Below are 21,353 nucleotides of genomic sequence, written 5' to 3'. Positions count from 1 at the left end.
ATAAATAATTATAGATACGTTTCCAACTTATCAGTCACCTCAAAAATTATTTTTGTTATCACTTACCCACTCGAGGATGAGCAGGAGTTAAGCTCGGGGATGCTGATACGTTGCAAACGTATCTATAATTTTTTATGCTCCATGCTTGTTTTACACCAATTTTTATATGTTTTGTTTATACTTCGTGGCACTTTTATGCATTTTCCAGAACTAACCTATTGACAAGATGCCACAGTGCCAGTTCCTATTTTTTGCTATTTTTGTATTTCAAAAAAGTTGTACAAGAAATATTCTCGAAATTGGACGAAACAAAAGCCGAAGATCTTAAATTTCCGTAACGAAGGCGAAGTCCGGAGGAGATGAAGAGGGGCCATAGGGAGGCCAGACCATGCCTTGGCACGGCCCAGGTCCTGGTCGCGCCAAGGGGTGGTGTGCCCCCCTAGCCTCCACCGACCTCGCCCTTCCGCCTATATAATTCCTTCGATGTAAATACCCTAAATCAACTAGCCTCCGTCCACGAAAAGTTCTGTCGCCGTCATCATCCAACAAGTTTCAGGGGTCAGAAGTTCCTCTTCCGGCATCCTGCCGGGACGGGGATTGACCCCCGGAGCCATCACCATCGACTCTACCGCCACCACTTCGACTCCATGACGGTTCCTGAGTACTTCCCCCTTGGAATACGGGTTCTTAGTTGTAGCTAGTTGGTACTCTCTCTCCCATGTACTTCAATACAATGATCTCACTAGCCGCCTTACATGATTGAGATCCATATGATGTAATCGGTGTTGTGTTTGTTGGGATCCGATAAATTATGGAGTTGTGATCAGATTGTTCATCATATTATTATACTAATGTTATTTAAGATCTTGCATGCTCTCTGGTACTTGTAGCTACCTTGATTAAGTAGTTGCATGTATCTCCAAGAGGGAGCATTTATGCTCGATAGTGGGTTCATGCCTCTAGTTTTCTGCAAGAGTGACAATAACTTCTAAGATTGTCGATGTGTTGTTGCTACTAGGGAGAAAACAACAATTTTTTATCCAAGGATAATTCTATTGTTTACTTTACACATATTGCTTAATGCGATAATCTGTTGCTTGCAACTTAATACTGGAAGGGGTTCAGATGATAAGCTGAATCTGGATTATTAGTCATAGAAGCAGTTGGATTACGATCTATGTATTATGTTGTAATGCTCAATTAAATACTACAATAACCTTTATCTTATCATAGCATGCATTATCACGCCCTCACAATTATCAATTGCCCAACTGTAATTTGTTCACCCAACATATGTTATTTGGAGAGTTACCACTAGTGTAGATAGCTGGAAACCCCGGTCCTTTCGTCATCATCATTGCTCTACAGTTAACTACTCTGGAATATTTTCCGATGCCATCTCCTCTGTGCTACTACTGCTGTGTTACTATTGCTATTGCTCTCATATTACTGCTGCTTTCACATCACCCCTATTACTAGTGCTTTTCCGGGTGCAGCTGAATTGAAAACTCCGTTGTTAAGTCTTATAAGTATTCTTTACCTCCCCTTGTGTCGAATCAATAAATTTGGGTTTTACTTTTCTCGAAGACTGTTGCGAACCCCTATACTTGTGGGTTATCAGCAGCTCTAATCTCTCCTCCCAATCCTAATTGGACAATACAAAAGATAAAAAAATACAGTGATGATGTAAACAATGTCCCAATCCCAGTTAAATCGGCAACTCCTGACAAAGGGGTCAACAGGGAGCAACGAAAAACCTCGGATGTAATGGTGTTGGCCTCCAAGGGGTTGCAGCCAATCGGGCCCTGCTTAATCTCTATAAGCAGAGTAGCTCGGATGTTCTACTTCTGTTAGAAAATCATGCAGAGAGTGGTCGGCGGAACATTTACACCGTAAGTTTAGGATGGATCATAAAGAGGTTGTTAGGAGTGATGATCGAAGCAGTGGTTTGATGTGGTTCTATGATGGTAATATGTGAATGTCTACTGCGTGTTACTTCACCTATATGGGCTCTAGTATTGAATCTTAGAGTACGAAAAAGAGGAGTGACATGAAGAGACACAAATCATGACCCAAGTCTCGTACTTGCAATAAGGGGATAATTTATCTGGGATCCTAAAATTTTAGGCTGTGGTTAGACATTTTTCTTAATAAATCATTGGCTTGCTCATGAATGTGGCCTGAAGATCAGTCATTAGGGGTGTAATTACTCAAGTATATGGCTGCATCTATCTTAGGCTTCATCCAACTAGGAATTAAAGTTGACGAAATATTTATCATATTCATTTAGAAATCATGTGCTAAATAATCCTTGTCACCCTAGAGAATGTTTACTCGCGTAAGTGCACACCAAGCTATCCTCTTGATTCACAAGGGATAAGATTGACCTTTTTCTTAAAAGAGCTTGTTACTTTTTCACTTTACTATTAGTATTTTAGCCTTCTTGTGTTTTACTTTTCAGGAAATTATAAAACCGAAATACCAAAAAAAACTTACTTTTTTGTTTACTATTACCATTCTACTAAATCATTTCCTCAGCTTCTTAAGGGTTAAGAACCCTTACTTTTCGAAAGGTACTATAATTTATCTCTACATTTGTTGGTTATCAGCCTTCATGAGAAGGTTTGGTCAATGCCCCTGGTCATTGAGGAAATATGGGCCGGCAAAATCGCTTGATCCTGTTGGTTCTAGAAGGAGTGCGCCGGACTGATGATGCGTTAGGGAGTTATCGTTACCGAGCTTGGTGGTGAACTGGTCCAGGCATGGCAACATGACAGTTGACGTAGCCGAGAAGATAGAAGATACGGATAAGGGGCGCGATATGGCTGAATAACATAAGAAAATTCTCCTGATTGAGTTTCACTGAGACTGGATGGCCGAACGTGATTGGCACCATGACGTTCGAGCTTAATGCCGTTTGAGACACGAACACACAAGCAAAGAGGCATGGGCGGCGGTCACGATGTTCGAGCGTAACACCATTTGGGATACGAACACACCAACGACGTGAGTGGTGAGCATGCCGAAGGTCCCAGTGAGATCGGGCACTCTGAGGGTGCCAGTTCGCATGAGGCCAATCGTACCGCTAGGACTGAACACACCCGCGCGTTGCCTATATCGAGGGCGGCGTAAGTGTTGACGTTCAGCATGTGAACAGTGGACTATCCCCGTGAGGACCGCTGAAAGCGTACCATCACTTTCGGAGAAGGTGGCGCCATTGGTGCCACCATTGCCGGATTCGCGGAGAAGGCTATCAAAGCGGATCGTGGTTGAGATTGATTTGGCTCTTAATACCATATTAAATTGATGACCCAACCAATTCACCCGAAAATAGGCTGGTAATATATATTTCAACATGAAGTATTGACTAGATTTGTTCAACATGGAATGATATACTTCGAGCTAGTTTCTTGTCACGAGTGTACTCGAGTAATTGTAGTTTTTTTGGTTTGAGATTATTTACGATTTAAGCTTCTGAACGGAATTATTCCTGTAGCTAGTGGACGTATCTATGCATCGAGCTTATCTTTTCAGTAAAAAGCAATAAACGAATAATTGCTTTGGGAGGGGACCAAACACACTCAGTAATTAGAACAAGATTAACCAAGAGAAAAAGTGGAACTGCAACTATCTCCCCAAGGCCTAATTAAGATGCTCCCTCCCCCCACGATCACCTTCGTCTTTAACTCTTTATAAACCCCCAGTCACCTCGCACAAGTACTCCACCTTCTCCATCTCGGTCGCTAGACAGGCAACATCTACAAGGAAGCTAGAAACAATCTAGTCCTACATGGACGCGTTCAAGCAGAAGGCCAAGGACATGTTCACCACACGCGATGGCGCGCTGGGAGCCGCGGCGCTGGTTGCCGGCGCCGTGGGCGCCTACTTCTTCTGGCCTGCCGCTGTGGCCGTCGGCGCCACGATGAAGGCGCCCGGCGCAGCCGGCTTTCTCATCTCTAAGGCCGCGTTCCTCGCCAACCCGCAGCTGTATTTTCAGATCCTGCGTACTGCCGGCGCCGCCGCGGCGGCTGCCGCCTTCGCTCTGTAGGGGACATCGCAGCGTGCAGGCACGCGCGCGCATCTCCTACCGACGTTTCGTGTGTTATCTTAGTGTGCTCTGTTGATCTGGCGCCGCGCCGGTGCTTGTTTCTATCTACTGAAGTATATTGTTATCTCCAAAAGATGTTGTATGTGTCGATTAATCTTACTAGTTTTTATTTCAAAACGGAGGCACCTGTCCTATCCTATACATCGATTGATGTATGCGACAATTGTATTTCCTTATTTAGAGAGTCACGCGCGCAAATGCATGTATTAGTAAGAACTAGTTGAATACCCGTGCGTTGCCACGGCTCGTAATTGTTTCCCTCTCCGCACATACAAATATGATGCATGTGATTTCACATGTATAGAAACAATACGTGCCCATTATAAAAAAATTGATACCCCTTTCCTTTGCAATAAAAGATATTGGAGTACTATATACAATTACTCAACTCTTACTAACTAAGATCTACCCTGGAAAATTGCTTTCAATATTTACTCACGATTGTTTGTTGCGTAAAACTTGAGTTTTCAGCGAGTTTAGATACCCCTAAGTTTTGTTGTGTAAACCTCGGTAAATTTTTAGTCCCATTCTTATAGCCCATCTTAGTACCAGGATTTTTGAAAAACACAAAAGATTTTCTGCATTAAAAAAATACATTTAGGTACATTAATGTGTACAAAAGTTCACTACATAAAATGAAATAATGCGCATCTTTAATGTCTAACTTCAAACTCCCGAGGGAATAATATACTCTTATTTTGTAACTTATCCGTTACTCTGAACTCTAATCTCTTTCGAATAGAAGTATGAAATCTATTTTATCATAAACCACAACCTGAAACATCAAACACACATTATCAATTAAGCTTAACCATTGGCTCTTAGTTCAGTACCCGTGCACTGCTACGAGATAATAGAAAAAAAGCGAGTGAGAGTGCCGAGGGAAGTTTTCATGCGATGTCTGACTATCATGTTGTCTACAGGATGCGTGTAGAGGAGTGCCCGGTGACTTTGATCTTGCTGGTTTCCTTCTTCGCTGACCAGACAAAGCAGATCAGAAAGTTACATTGCAGATAAGCATTGCACAAGAATATATTGCTGAATAGTAGCATTGCTACCTACATAAGGCTAATAATATCATGGTGACCCTTTCTTTTCAGAAAATTAAAGGGCATGCCTTACAAGGCAGGGGTGCCAAAACATAGTAAGCCTTTCCTTTCAGAAAATAACATAGCAAGACCCATCATATGGCTCGATAATCAAAATCTTAAGACTGCAAAGCAGAACCGGTGTCTATAACAGATGAACCTGAAAAATGCATACCATTTTGATTATGAAAGCAAAGTTGCAGTCTCAAGCGCAAAGACAGAAAAAAATCATATTGGGAAAACGTGAAATATGCTAGACAGAGAAACACAGTACAGTCGGATCATATGTGCCTTAATTACCCATAATCACATGCTTTCCTCCTGGAGCCACACAACAAGCAAGTTCCTGAATTTATGCCAAAAGAGAAATTTAACTGAACAAACTACCATTTGACAATGAGACAAATGGTATATAAATTTAATTTGAGCAACAACACTTCTGCAAGGTTAGTTCAAATGAAGATATTAGTAGGTCTCGAGGCACAATTGATTATGATTAATATACGTGAATATATTTCATAAGTTGGATAAACATACTAATTAACTGCTCACATGTATTTGTATATATTTTTTTCTTTCGTCGGTATTGACATGATTAGGTATTTCTAAGTTAGTAGTTAGAACTTAGAACAACAGCCATAATTTTGATAATGCACAATTTAAGCCATATTTTTGATGATCTATAATACTGAGATGAATAGTAGAAGTTTTCAGGGGAAGAAATTACAAATCATCACGAAGTAAGTACCAAAAACAATTAGTATAAATAAAAACTGAAACAATACACAACTATAAGAAGCTGGACTACCTTTCTGGCGCATCGGTTGTTTGTCCGCGCTGATTTCTAATTGGATTCGCTACTATTTCGGCCCGTTTCATGCTTATATGCACAAAAAGATGTATATCATGTAACTGACAGAATGTAAATCGTATATGCCATGGTATATCTGCATTACATGGAAAATAAAAACTATTTAACCATAAATCTGAAAAAACATAAGTCTAAAACAGTAGATTCATGTAACAGGTCATTATCAGCCAGGTGGGATGCAGCCTCTAGACCCAAGGATATTACTTGAGAGAACATTTTAACATTTTGGAAAGCCATTAGTTCCTCCTTATCCCTTGCAACAGTGCATCCCACTTCCAAGGTTAGTACGACCCCCATCCCTCATACAACCTTCATTAAGTTATCATTCAAATGAACCAGATGTATCTCAAAAGAATTCATATATTCTTTACTCAGTTCCGACAAATACATACCATTCCCTCACACATACCTCACTATCCTACGTCCATCCCTAGTACTGCCCAGATGTGTCTCCCATTCAAAATAGGAGTAGCACATGTTCAGGCTTTATAATGCCACCGAAAACAACTCCATCCTAAAATGGAAATGCTTCGGCGAAAGTCCCCACAACGAAACAAAGCACAAATTTCCTCATCAGTTTTACCACGTATCAAATGTATCCAAGTCCATTTCGAAAAAAATCAAATATATCCAAGTACCAAAACTTTGTCTCAAATGCAGTACACTCTAGAGAAATATCACCAAAGAATAATGAGACATTTTGCACACTGGATCAGGTACCCAAAGTTGCTATATCTTTCTCTTGAAGTATGATTCAATCTTTCTCCTAGGGAACCAATCAATAGAAGAACCACTTACGCGAATCGCAGATTGACTTGAAACTGTGGGATGCCAACTTAATCACAGTTTGAAAACTGAGCTTCCCAACTCTCGTGAACCCGTAATCTATAGAAACAAATAAATATAAGAAATTCAGAATAGCACAAACGAAAGAGTATTGTCAATAGTACACCATCTAATTGTAAAGTTTGAAAAGGGAATTTTAGAAAACTCTCTAATTTCAGAATTCTACGTCAGAAATTAGATAAGCCTATCAATCCACAGAAACAGAAGAGCGCTGGCTGATCCTCTCAAATACTTGATGTCCAGTGCATCTATGAAATATCCGCATGCCCAGATAAACCAATTCCTATTTAAGGGCAGGTACTATTAGTAATACAACGAAATCACTACATCATTGTACATCAGATGTTGTAGCCCAAACAGCTCATGGTAACTCTAACCCAATGTCTAACTAACAAATTAAATCCCTAGCACCTACCAGAGCCCCTAGAAACTGTACAAGATTCGAAAGTTTTCTCAGGGCAACTTTTGATGTTCAATAGTAAGGTAAAAAGTAATATAGATACGTATTTTTGTTACGTAGGACTTTCTAAGTAGCCAAGAACAATTTGCTTGATCTCTGAATCCTCCAAAGAAAACACTCAAACATCAGGAAATTTGGAAGGGAAATCATCAAAAGGAGAAACATTGCTTGATAGAAGGAGTTAACACTTATGCCTTGAGAACCTTGCTCTACCTAGAACTCGCGCTCGAAGGCGTGGGCGGACCGGAGGATGGCGCCCGCCAGCTTCTTTAGCAGCACGAGGTGTCGCGGTGGTTGTTCTGGCAGTCGCGGAACTGCGTGAAGGCAAGAGAGTGTGATGTGCACGGTAGCACCATGGGGATGAGAATAAAGGACTTGAGGCATCATGAAGGCTATACCTTTTTTGTACCGGTTGGAAGAAGCTCGACAATCCGCTGAACAACAGTTGTTGTTTCAAGCTTATCAGTTTCCATCGCAGTCGCTAACCACCACGGAATGGGGGACAAGGAATCTGGTGCGGCTAGAATGGCTTGCAACCCAAGAAACACAAAGCAGTGAGCGCCCCAAATGAACACATGACCGTGTGCAACTCGATGCATGTATCACCTTGCAATAGGAGAAGAAACCCATCGATGGTGAAATACTCTGGCAGCAGGCAGAATGTGGTTCAGTTGTTGACAGACTAAAATAATGAAAAACATAATATTCTTCTGTTTGGACAATCCATCGCTTGTTCACACAACAAATTATAGTTGCTGTTTGTATGTACGACGGCGCATAGTAATATATGAATGGTGAAGGGATGTCATAATTCAGCAGATGGTTAGTTCCTTAACAGGACACCTTGTGATAGCCTATAATCGAGTTGACATTTTGCTGCCACCTATATGTAATGTAACTATGAGCATCCTAACTGATGGAAATTTTGTCCAGCAACTGTATAATGGATGATGGTGGTTAGCTCCTAATCTTTGCTACTGCGAAATATATGAGGTCCCTCCATAGGAATGCAGTAGTTCCCATAGATAGAAGTTAGAAGCAACAAGACCACCAAAATCACGGATCACGAAAAGCAAGCCATGAAAAAGCACAAGAACAAACACCATAAGTTTTAGTTGTTCTATCATTACCTCCTAGTCGTCGACTCCTCATCATCCCAAACTCTAAATCAGACATCATAATCCACTTCAAACTCCTTGAAGTCCTCATCCTCCTCCACCACTCTAGCTGTTGTAGTTAGTATGAATGGCCAAAGGCGAACTGGGTTCGCGTCCGATGTCGTAGTTCCTAGGCGTCACGTCCAACAGTGACCAGGGCAACAAGGGACACAATTACGTGAGCCGGTGGCGGAACATACTTGTTCTACATGAGTCTTTATTCCGTGACAGTTGACATTTGATAGTTATGTAACTGCGAAGGAGCCATGGGTACCTAAATCAGTATATATAAAAATCATGGTGCAAGCAGGACATGTGTACAGTTTAGATATCATAGTGCAAGGAAAACAACATCAGCGTAAGGCACCATCCAAGTAATTAACAATCCCGGCTAGAAAAGCAATGATCTGCATCTCTCATTTGTACTGAGCAAAGAATTAGTATTCATGTGAAAATCTCGTCTGGTATTCAGCATATCATGTACTTTTTACCTTCATCGTCACTTTTGTGTTCTCAGTCTACTGATCCTAAAGCAAAATCCATAAGTACATGAAAGCTCATTCTAAAATTATACCTAGTTGAACTTGTCCAAACCTTTTGATCTAAAAGCCATAAGCTTGGATCAAAATTGACAAAATAGATCATTCAACTATTTTTTCAGTTGGCTGCATCAGGGCCATATCTCGCCATGACCACCTGCACCTCATCGTGAGAGAGAGATTGAGAGAGAAGGTAGGGGGATTGGAGCAGCCGAGCGAGCCTCACCTCGCTGGGGTTCTCAGTAGTCGTGGAGGTGCTCCCTTCCGCGGACGAAGAGGTGGGAGGAGTCCTGTGGTGACCTCTGGCGTCACCGGAGACCTCCCCCACCTATTCTCGGCTTGATCTGGGCGAATCCAGCACTCCGGCGTCGCGCTCGTATTCAGCCGAGCCCTATATGCCGCCTACCATCCGCCACGGAACATGGGAAGCTCGGCTCTGTCCATACCCGTCACATCTATCCCTCCATGGACGAGGGGAGCTTGTTTCCGGACGTCTCTGCCACATCCTGGCTGCCATGGACGATGCAGGGCGGAGGCAGCATCACAATTGGAAACCCAAAACCGCCATTGTGGAGGACGAAGCAGAGGCTGCGAGGAAGAGAGAGGAGAACAGAGGAGTTCGTGCGTTTTTTTTCTCTCGAGTCAATCAGGGTCGTGAGCCTAGTGGGTGGAGGTTGTTCCTTTGCAAGTTTTTTTACCGGTTTTTAAGTGTGGAGCGGTTCGGAGGACCTATTCCTTTGTTTGCAGGCGGGGGTGGGTAGAGGACGTACCATGGGACACCACCTCTAGCCATTTAATATAGTAGAGATTAAAGCAGAAATGACAAATGGAACCTGGGTGCGCACCTAGTTACGAAAAATTCAAAAAAATGCTATTTAAAGTTTTAATTTTTTTTGCATATTATGTTGGTACTTACTCGTGTAAGTTTTCACGGAAAAAAATTGTATGTGACCTGCACAAAAAATGAAAAAAATGGAAATTCCTATTCCTATGAATAATACGAATCCAAACATTATTGTGTCATTTGGACATTTTGTTATTTTCGTGTAGGCTACATACAATAGTATTTTTTCGTGAAAACTTACACAAGTATCAACATAATATGTTCATGCAAAAATTTATTTCAAACTTTTTTGAAACTTTTAAATAGCTTTTTTTTTTCATTTTTTGGAAAACTTGGTGGGCACGCACACCCAGGTTCCAAACGTGCCTGTCGGAATTAACGTCATTAGTACAATGAAAGTTCCTTTTATCCGGTGAAGAAAAAATGAGGAGGATGTCAATATGTCACACACTTCACTGTTGAAGTGGGCGGTTAATGAAGAACTTCGTCGCTGCAACCAGGTGTCCCTTGCATTCGATTCCTCTAGCAAGTGACGATGTGTGACGTCGTATTCATTGCTTAACCTTGCGGCCACCTTTGATGCTATTTTCCCTATATCACCTTCCTATATTCGAGATCTCTATAAACTCGTCACTCCATTCACATTATATCATCAAGAAGGATATGCACCCAAAACTGTCTGCAATGAATACGTGCAACCTCAAATCAGGTCGCTTCCCCCTGCTCCCAATTAGCTAGGGGCGGTGCGATACTCACCTTGACCCCGTTGATGGTGAGCCTGACATTAGGGAGGCTCCAAACTCCCCGTGAATTTGGGAGAGAGGATCTAGAATTTTTTTACAAAAAAGAATTTAGAACCTATTTAATGTTTTCTTCTTGAGAATAGGAGTGATGCTCTAGCCTTTGCATATATCATTGCACATTGCTCATATATTCCAAAGTTTTAGATTTCAAAGGTTACATCTCATAGATCAGACATGGTGCCCATAAAAATCAACCAGCGGAAAAAGATCTAGATCAATGTGTCCATGCATCATGAATTTAGAACTCGCTTAATGTCTACCTACATTGACCACTACCGCCTTCCTACATGGCCTAACAACAAGGTCCAAAACATGTCATAAACATCATTAGCCGGTCAATGTTTTTTGAAAAACTACTAGGCTTGACCTATGATCATTTGTGTAATAAAAAAATCATTTTGTTTTCTAAAACCCTAGCCTCATTTGTGGTATTTTTGCAAGGCTTGTGCTTCCATAGAACCCTAAATTTTAAAACAGTGTAAACCCCCGAAGGGTAGGTTTAATTTCAGTTATCCTACCCCTAATCCCGAACATGTATCGTTTAATCTCAGTCGTCCTTGTGTTTCACTCAAAAAATGTTTCAGTCTTGGAGGTGTATGGAAGCACAAGACTTTTTGCAATTGTAATTTCTTCGGTCCCATGACATGTAAATTGGGTTCGACTCATCTTCCTTGTTAGGAGCGTGGTTAGACAGGTTTTGCAATTCAGATCTTGCACTGAACAAGTAGGGCCATGTGTTGCGACTTGCCACTAATGAGTCTTGTGTTGATCATGTTGTGTCTCTCTATCGATCTTTTGGTTATTTGTTCCATTTTGTGACATGATTGGTTTTGCTTTTTAAAGGAGAAAAGATGTTTACTGTTGTTTCTAGTCAAGGTCGTCGTGGTCAGTCTAGCCATATATTAGTGATGCTCAGAAGTAAAATTATGGGTACAAAGGTTCATTTAGTCCGGTGAAGGACAAATGTGGGGGCTGTCACAGGCGTCTCCAATGCTGAAGTGGAGGGTTAGCGGATAATTAACTTTTTTAATACATTAGGTGTCCTTTGCACTTGATTCTTCCACTAGGTGATGATGCGGGCTAAGCCCGAGGGTGTGCCCAATCTTCACGGTTTGACCCGGTTGAGTGTGATTGCTGAGGGGGATTCACGGGGAAGTGGATGAATGCGAAGAACTCGATACAAACACACGCACACAACATAATCGGTTTGTTCTCGTTGGCCCGAACCACCAACTCGATAGAAGTTGCATGGAAAACACCTTTCGGTAGAAGTCCCGCAAAAAGATCGACGAATCGAAGATCCTATATATCTAGAAGGGTGAAAAGACCAAAATCAATAGAAGTGCAAGCAAAAGACCCAAAGGTAGAAGTGCAAGCAAAAGATCAAGATTGGTAGAAGTCACCAAAGAGATACAATAGGATTTGATAAGGAGCCTGGGTGGTACAATAGAAATTAATCTAAGGCGGGGGTTTCCCAAATCCACAAAGGGATAATAGAGGCATAAGCCAATTCATATAAACATCATCTCTCCCTCATGAAGGTGGGGGTAGGTGCCTATTTATAGGTAAGGGGATGAAGGGGTAAGTTACAAGCCAAAGTGGGCTGAGATCTGGCTGAGGTTCGATGGGGCGGAAGTTCCGGCCGTCCTGGGCGGAAGTTCCGGTCCTGGGCGGAAGTTCCGGCCATTGATACGCGTACAACACGCGTCCATTGGGAACCCCAAGAGGAAGGTGTGATGCGTACATCGGCAAGTTTTCCCTCAGTAAGAAACCAAGGTTTATCGAACCAGTAGGAGCCAAGAAGCACGTTGAAGGTTGATGGCGGCGAGATGTAGTGCGGCGCAACACCAGGGATTCCGGCGCCAACGTGGAACCTGCACAACACAACCAAAGTACTTTGCCCCAACGAAACAGTGAGGTTGTCAATCTCACCGGCTTGCAAAGGATTAGATGTATAGTGTGGATGATGATTGTTTGCAGAGAACAGTAGAACAAGTATTGCAGTAGATTGTATCGATGTAAAAGAATAGGACCGGGGTCCACAGTTCACTAGAGGTGTCTCTCCCATAAGATGAATAGCATGTTGGGTGAACAAATTACAGTTGGGCAATTGACAAATAGAGAGGGCATGACAATGCACATACATGATATGATGAGTATTGTGAGATTTAGTTGGGCATTACGACAAAGTACATAGACCACTATCCAGCATGCATCTATGCCTAAAAAGTCCACCTTCAGGTTATCATCCGAACCCCTTCCAGTATTAAGTTGCAAACAACAGACAATTGCATTAAGTATGGTGCGTAATGTAATCAATAACTACATCCTCGGACATAGCATCAATGTTTTATCCCTAGTGGCAACAGCACATCCATAACCTTAGGGGTTTCTGTCACTCCCCCAGATTCACGGAGACATGAACCCACTATCGAGCATAAATACTCCCTCTTGGAGTTACAAGCATCAACTTGGCCAAAGCATCTACTAGTAACGGAGAGCATGCAAGATCATAAACAACACATAGATTGATAATCAACATAACATAGTATTCTCTATCCATCGGATCCCAACAAACACAACATATAGCATTACAAATAGATGATCTTGATAATGTTAGGCAGCTCACAAGATCCGACAATGAAGCATAATGAGGAGAAGACAACCATCTAGGTACTGCTATGGACCCATAGTCCAGGGGTGAACTACTCACTCATCACTCCGGAGGCGACCATGGCGGTGTAGAGTCCTCCGGAAGATGAATCCCCTCTCCGGCAGGGTGCCGAAGGCGATCTCCTGAATCCCCCGAGATGGGATTGGCGGAGGCGGCGTCTCTGGAAGGTTTTCCGTATCGTGGCTCTCGGTACTGGGGGTTTCGCGACGAAAACTATTTGTAGGCGGAAGGGCAGAGTCGGGAGAGTCACGAGGGGCCCACACGCTAGGGCCACGCGGCCAGCTCCTGGGCCGCGCCGCCCTACTGTGGCGCCGCCTCGTGGCCCCACTTCGTCTTCTCTTCGGTCTTCTGGAAGCTTCGTGGCAAAATAGGCCCCTGGGCGTTGATTTCGTCCAATCGAGAATATTTCCTTACTAGGATTTCTGAAACCAAAAACAACAGAAAACAGCAACTGGCTCTTCGGCATCTCGTTAATAGGTTAGTGCCAGAAAATGCATAAATATGACATAAAGTATGCATAAAACATGTAGATATCATCAATAATGTGGCATGGAACATAAGAAATTATCGATACGTCGGAGACGTATCAACATCCCCAAGCTTAGTTTCTGCTCGTCCCGAGCAGGTAAACGATAACAAAGATAATTTCTGGAGTGACATGCCATCATAACCTTGATCATACTATTGTAAGCATATGTAATGAATGCAGCGATCCAAACAATGTAAATGACATGAGTAAACAAATGAATCATATAGCAAAGACTTTTCATGAATAGTACTTCAAGACAAGCATCAATAAGTCTTGCATAGGAGTTAACTCATAAAGCAATAATTCAAAGTAAAGGCATTGAAGCAACACAAAGGAAGATTAAGTTTCAGCGGTTGCTTTCAACTTGTAACATGTATATCTCATGGATAGTTGTCAATGTAAAGTAATATAACAAGTGCAATATGCAAGTATGTAGGAATCAATGCACAGTTCACACAAGTGTTTGCTTCTTGAGGTGGAGAGAGATAGGTGAACTGACTCAACATAAAGATAAAAGAAAGGTCCTTCAAAGAGGAAAGCATCGATTGCTATATTTGTGCTAGAGCTTTGGTTTTGAAAACAAGAAACAATTTTGTCAACGGTAGTAATAAAGCATATGTGTTATGTAAATTATATCTTACAAGTTGCAAGCCTCATGCATAGTATACTAATAGTGCCTGCACCTTGTCCTAATTAGCTCGGATTACCTGGATTATCATCGCAATGCACATGTTTTAACCAAGTGTCACAAAGGGGTACCTCTATGCCGCCTGTACAAAGGTCTAAGGAGAAAGCTCGCATCGGATTTCTCGCTATTGATTATTCTCAACTTAGACATCCATACCGGAACAACATAGACAACAGATAATGGACTCCTCTTATATGCATAAGCATGTAGCAACAATTAATTTTCTCATATGAGATTGAGGATTTTTATCCAAAACTGAAACTTCCACCATGGATCATGGCTTTAGTTAGCGGCCCAATGTTCTTCTCTAACAGTATGCAATGCTCTAACCATTTTAGTGGTAGATCTCCCTTACTTCAGACAAGACAAACATGCATAGCAACTCACATGATATTCAACAAAGAGTAGTTGATGGCGTCCCCAGGAACATGGTTATCGCACAACAAGCAACTTAATAAAAGATAAAGTGCATAAGTACATATTCAATACCACAATAGTTTTTAGGCTATTTGTCCCATGAGCTATATATTGTAAAGGTGAAGAATAGAAATTTTAAAGGTAGCACTCAAGCAATTTACTTTGGAATGGCGGAGAAATACCATGTAGTAGGTAGGTATGGTGGACACAAATGGCATAGTGGTTGGCTCAAGGATTTTGGATGCATGAGAAGTATTCCCTCTCGATACAAGGTTTAGGCTAGCAAGGTTTATTTGAAACAAACACAAGGATGAAGCGGTGCAGAAAAACTCACATAAAAGACATATTGTAAACATTATAAGACTCTACACCGTCTTCCTTGTTGTTCAAACTCAATACTAGAAATTATCTAGACCTTAGAGAGACCAATTATGCAAACCAAATTTTAGCAAGCTCTATGTATTTCTTCATTAATAGGTGCAAAGTATATGATGCAAGAGCTTAAACATGAGCACAACAATTTCCAAGTATCACATTATCCAAGACATTATAGCAATTACTACATGTAGCATTTTCCAATTCCAACCATATAACAATTTAACGAAGAAGAAACTTTCGCCATGAATACTATGAGTAAAGCCTAAGGACATATTTCTCCATATGCAACAGCGGAGCGTGTCTCTCTCCCACACAAAGAATTCTAGGATCCATTTATTCAAAAAAAAACAAAAACAAAAACAAACCGACGCTCCAAGCAAAGTACATAAGATGTGATGGAATAAAAATATAGTTTCACTAGAGGAACCTGATAATGTTGTCGATGAAGAAGGGGATGCCTTGGGCATCCCCAAGCTTAGATGCTTGAGTCTTCTTGATATATGCAGGGGTGAACCACCGGGGTATCCCGAAGCTTAGAGCTTTCACTCTCCTTGATCATATTGTATCATCTCCCTCTCTTGATCCTTGAAAACTTCCTCCACACCAAACTCAAAACAACTCATTAGAGGGTTAGTGCACAATTAAAATTTACATGTTCAGAGGTGACATAATCATTCTTAACTCTTCTGGACATTGCACAAAGCTACTGAAAGTCAATGGAATCGAAAAATCCATCAAGCATAGCAAAACAGGCAATGCGAAATAAAAGGCAGAATCTGTCAAAACAGAACAGTTCATAAAGACGAATTTTATTGAGGCACCAGACTTGCTCAAATGAAAATGCTCAAATTTAATGAAAGTTGCGTACATATCTGAGGATCACTCACGTAAATTGGCATAATTTTCTGAGTTACCTACAGAGAATTTGACCCAGATTCGTGACAGCAAAGAAATCTGTTTCTGCGCAGTAATCCAAATCTAGTATGAACCTTACTATCAACGACTTTACTTGGCACAACAATGCACAAAACTAAGATAAGGAGAGGTTGCTACAGTAGTAACAACTTCAAGACTCAAATATAAAATAAAGGTACTGTAATAAAAACATGGGTTGTCTCCCATAAGCGCTTTTCTTTAACGCCTTTCAGCTAGGCGCAGAAAGTGTGTATCAAGTATTATCAAGAGACGAAGCATCAACATCATAATTTGTTCTAATGATAGAATCAAAAGGTAACTTCATTCTCTTTCTAGGGAAGTGTTCCATACCTTTCTTGAGAGGAAATTGATATTTAATATTACCTTCCTTCATATCAATGATAGCACCAACAGTTCGAAGAAAAGGTCTTCCCAATATAATGGGACAAGATGCATTGCATTCAATACCCAAGACAACAAAATCAACGGGGACAAGGTTATTGTTAATGGTAATGCGAACATTATCAACTCTCCCCAACGGTTTCTTTGTAGAGTTATCAGCAAGATTAACATCCAAATAACAATTTTTCAATGGTGGCAAGTCAAGCATATTATAGATCTTTCTAGGCATAACGGAAATACTTGCACCAAGATCACATAAAGCATTACAATCAAAGTCATTGACCTTCATCTTAATGATGGGCTCCCAACCATCCTCTAGCTTCCTAGGAATAGAAGTTTCGCGTTCTAGTTTCTCTTCTCTAGCTTTTATGAGAGCATTTGTAATATGTTTTGTGAAAGCCAAATTTATAGCACTAGCATTAGGACTTTTAGCAAGTTTTTGTAAGAACTTTATAACTTCAGAGATATGGCAATCATCAAAATCCAAACCATTATAATCTAAAGCAATGGGATCATCATCCCCAATGTTGGAAAAAATTTCAGCAGTTTTATCACATGCAGTTTCAGCAGTTTTAGCAGTTTCAGGCAGGTTTTCGCGCTTTGCATTAGAAGTGGAAACATTGCTAACACCAATTCTTTTACCATTATTAGTAGGAGGTGCAGCAACATGTGTAGCATTAGTATTACTAGTGGTGGTAATAGTCCAAACTTTAGCTATATTATCTTCTTTTTCATTTTCTTCTCTTTCCCACCTAGCACGTAATTCGGCCATCAATCTTATATTCTCATTAATTCTAACTTGGATGACATTTGCTGTAGTAACAATTTTATTATTATGATTTTCATGAGGCATAACTTTCAATTTCAAAAGACCAACATCAGCAGCAAGACTATCGACTTTAGAAGCAAGTATATCAATTTTCCAAAGCTTTTCTTCAACAGATTTGTTAAAAGCAGTTTGTGTACTAATAAATTCTTTAAGCATAGCTTCAAGTCCAGGGGGTGTTTTCCTATTATTTTTGTAAGAATTCCCATAAGAATTACCATAGCCGTTGCCATTATTATAAGGATATGGCCTATAGTTGTTACTAGAATTGTTCTGGTAAGCATTGTTGTTGAAATTATTATTTTTAATGAAGTTTACATCAACATGTTCTTCTTGAGCAACTAATGAAGCTAACGGAACATTATTAGGATCAATATTTGTCCTATCATTCACAAGCATAGACATAATAGCATCAATCTTATCACTCAAGGAAGAGGTTTCTTCGACAGAATTTACCTTCTTACCTTGTGGAGCTCTTTCCGTGTGCCATTCAGAGTAATTAATCATCATATTATCAAGAAGCTTTGTTGCTTCACCAAGAGTGATGGACATAAAGTTACCTCCAGCAGCTGAATCCAATAGGTTCCGTGAAGAAAAATTCAGTCCTGCATAAAGGTTTTGGATGATCATCCAAGTAGTCAGTCCATGGGTTGGGCAATTTTTAACCAAAGATTTCATTCTTTCCCATGCTTGTGCAACATGCTCAGTATCCAATTGTTTAAAATTCATTATGCTACTCCTCAAAGATATAATTTTAGCAGGGGGATAATATCTACCAATAAAAGCATCCTTGCATTTAGTCCATGAATCAATACTATTCTTAGGCAGAGATAGCAACCAATCTTTAGCTCTTCCTCTTAATGAGAAAGGGAACAATTTTAATTTTATAATATCACCATCTACATCCTTATACTTTTGCATTTCACAAAGTTCAACAAAATTATTGAGATGGGCAGCAGCATCATCAGAACTAACACCAGAAAATTGCTCTCGCATAACAAGATTTAGTAAAGCAGGTTTAATTTCAAAGAATTCCGCTGTAGTAGCAGGTGGAGCAATAGGTGTGCATAAGAAATCATTATTATTTGTGGTTGTGAAGTCACACAACTTAGTATTTTCAGGAGTACCCATTTTAGCAACAGTAAATAAAGCAAACTAGATAAAGTAAATGCAAGTAACTAATTTTTTTGTGTTTTTAATATGGAGATTGCAAACAAGACGGTAAATAAAGTAAAGCTAGCAACTAATTTTTTTTGTATTTTGATTTAGTGCAGCAAACAAAGTAGTAAATAAAATAAAGCAAGACAAAAACAAAGTAAAGAGATTGGGATGTGGAGACTCCCCTTGCAGCGTGTCTTGATCTCCCCGGCAACGGCGCCAGAAAAAGAGCTTGATACGCGTACAGCACGCGTCCGTTGGGAACCCCAAGAGGAAGGTGTGATGCGTACAGCGGCAAGTTTTCCTCGCAAGAAACCAAGGTTTATCGAACCAGTAGGAGCCAAGAAGCACGTTGAAGGTTGATGGCGGCGAGATGTAGTGCGGCGCAACACCAGGGATTCCGGCGCCAACGTGGAACCTGCACAACACAACCAAAGTACTTTGCCCCAACGAAACAGTGAGGTTGTCAATCTCACCGGCTTGCAAAGGATTAGATGTATAGTGTGGATGATGATTGTTTGCCGAGAACAGTAGAACAAGTATTGCAGTAGATTGTATCGATGTAAAAGAATAGGACCGGGGTCCACAGTTCACTAGAGGTGTCTCTCCCATAAGATAAATAGCATGTTGGGTGAACAAATTACAGTTGGGCAATTGACAAATAGAGAGGGCATGACAATGCACATACATGATATGATGAGTATTGTGAGACTTAGTTGGGCATTACGACAAAGTACATAGACCGCTATCCAGCATGCATCTATGCCTAAAAAGTCCACCTTCAGGTTATCATCCGAACCTCTTCCAGTATTAAGTTGCAAACAACAGACAATTGCATTAAGTATGGTGCGTAATGTAATCAATAACTACATCCTCGGACATAGCATCTATGTTTTATCCCTAGTGGCAACAACACATCCATAACCTTAGGGGTTTCTGTCACTCCCCCAGATTCACGGAGACATGAACCCACTATCGAGCATAAATACTCCCTCTTGGAGATACAAGCATCAACTTGGCCAAAGCATCTACTAGTAACGGAGAGCATGCAAGATCATAAACAACACATAGATTGATAATCAACATAACATAGTATTCTCTATCCATCGGATCCCAACAAACACAACATATAGCATTACAGATAGATGATCTTGATCATGTTAGGCAGCTCACAAGATCCGACAATGAAGCATAATGAGGAGAAGACAACCATCTAGCTACTGCTATGGACCCATAGTCCAGGGGTGAACTACTCACTCATCACTCCGGAGGCGACCATGGCGGTGTAGAGTCCTCCGGGAGATCAATCCCCTCTCCGGCAGGGTGCCGGAGGCGATCTCCTGAATCCCCCGAGATGGGATTGGCGGCGGCAGCGTCTCTGGAAGGTTTTCCGTATCGTGGCTCTCGGTACTGGGGGTTTCGCGATGAAGACTATTTGTAGGCGGAAGGGCAGAGTCGGGAGAGTCACGAGGGGCCCACACGCTAGGGCCGCGCGGCCAGCTCCTGGGCCGCGCCGCCCTACTGTGGCGCCGCCTCGTGGCCCCACTTCGTCTTCTCTTCGGTCTTCTGGAAGCTTCGTGGCAAAATAGGCCCCTGGGCGTTGATTTCGTCCAATTCTGAGAATATTTCCTTACTAGGATTTCTGAAACCAAAAACAGCAGAAAACAGCAACTGGCTCTTCGGCATCTCGTTAGTAGGTTAGTGCCGGAAAATGCATAAATATGACATAAAGTATGCATAAAACATGTAGATATCATCAATAATGTGGCATGGAACATAAGAAATTATCGATACGTCGGAGACGTATCAGCCATCAGGGGCGGAAGTTCCGGCCGCAACTCTTCAGTGCGAGCATCTTCGGTCTTGACAGTGTCTGGGCGGAAGTTCCGGCTGTGTCGGGCGGAAGTTCCGGCCTGGAGCATCCAGCTCCTCTTTCTCCTTCTCTTCCATGCCTCCGTGACATCGGTCTTGCGTCCTCGGGTCTCCATGGCATCCTCTCTTCTCTCCGTACTTGTCGTCGAGTTCCTATCATCAAGATATGTCGGAGTATGAAGTAGTATATCGTCCCAAATAGGCGATTCGAGGCACGCGTAAAGGAGAAGATTCACCTTAGCGTGCCGTCTTGGCGATGAAGCACATGATGCGGTGAAGACCGAAGGTCGCCCCATATCATCTCCCCCCACTTGAAAAAGAGTCGTCCTCGACGATAGCTCTTCATGAACTTGTATAGGAGGTAGATGACAACCACACTTGAATGTTGCTTCGCTTGTCAAGAGCCCTATGAATAGCACAAGAAAATCCAAACAACACTCAAAGCATAGCCAATGTTCCACGGGTTTAGCAAGAGAGTGTAAGTAGAAGGAGGTCACCTTAGCATAATGTCGGTGTGCTCTCATTGAGAGATCTTGTGTAGTAGATGTATGGGGTTGAACCCATTCGTTGACGCTCATTCTCAAGTCACGTTTACCTTCACACAACAAAGACCAAGCAAAGTATGTTTGTGTGTGATATTGGAGCACATCATCGATGACATGTCCTTTCATATTCACAACACCGTTAGCACAACACAAATTGATCAAGAATAATGCATGTGCAAGGTCAATGTGTAAGAACTCCTTATGAACATCTTCCCAATGTGGAAACACAAAAA

General features: G+C 41.4%; 1 protein-coding gene and 1 long non-coding RNA gene across 6 annotated transcripts; one reads left to right on the top strand and one right to left on the bottom strand.

The window, feature by feature from the left end:
- The first annotated feature begins 3,712 nt into the window (after nt 1–3,712).
- Nucleotides 3,713–4,288, top strand: LOC127322814 (protein EGG APPARATUS-1). Its single transcript, XM_051351220.2, has one exon. The coding sequence runs from the start codon at nt 3,791–3,793 to the stop codon at nt 4,046–4,048; it is 258 nt and encodes an 85-aa protein (XP_051207180.1). The 5' UTR covers nt 3,713–3,790; the 3' UTR covers nt 4,049–4,288.
- A 470-nt stretch (nt 4,289–4,758) lies between these two features.
- Nucleotides 4,759–9,764, bottom strand: LOC139836007 (uncharacterized). 5 transcript variants are annotated; one of them, XR_011751610.1, is made up of 7 exons: nt 9,296–9,761; nt 8,504–8,783; nt 7,772–8,018; nt 7,587–7,687; nt 6,866–6,952; nt 6,005–6,143; nt 4,759–5,356 (listed from the first exon to the last, which is right to left on the bottom strand). It is a non-coding gene; the product is annotated as an uncharacterized lncRNA (long non-coding RNA). The 5 variants fall into 5 exon arrangements; XR_011751611.1 differs by having other exon boundaries at nt 4,759–6,143; nt 7,772–7,902; nt 7,980–8,018; XR_011751609.1 differs by having other exon boundaries at nt 4,759–6,143; nt 8,504–8,804; nt 9,296–9,764.
- Between the last annotated feature and the right edge of the window lie 11,589 nt (nt 9,765–21,353).

Source organism: Lolium perenne, chromosome 2 (genome assembly GCF_019359855.2).
Source record: "Lolium perenne isolate Kyuss_39 chromosome 2, Kyuss_2.0, whole genome shotgun sequence".
Classification (NCBI taxonomy): Eukaryota; Viridiplantae; Streptophyta; class Magnoliopsida; order Poales; family Poaceae; genus Lolium; species Lolium perenne.
The sequence above is the reverse complement of the archived record's forward strand: the minus strand, read 5'-3'. Positions and strand labels throughout refer to the sequence as shown.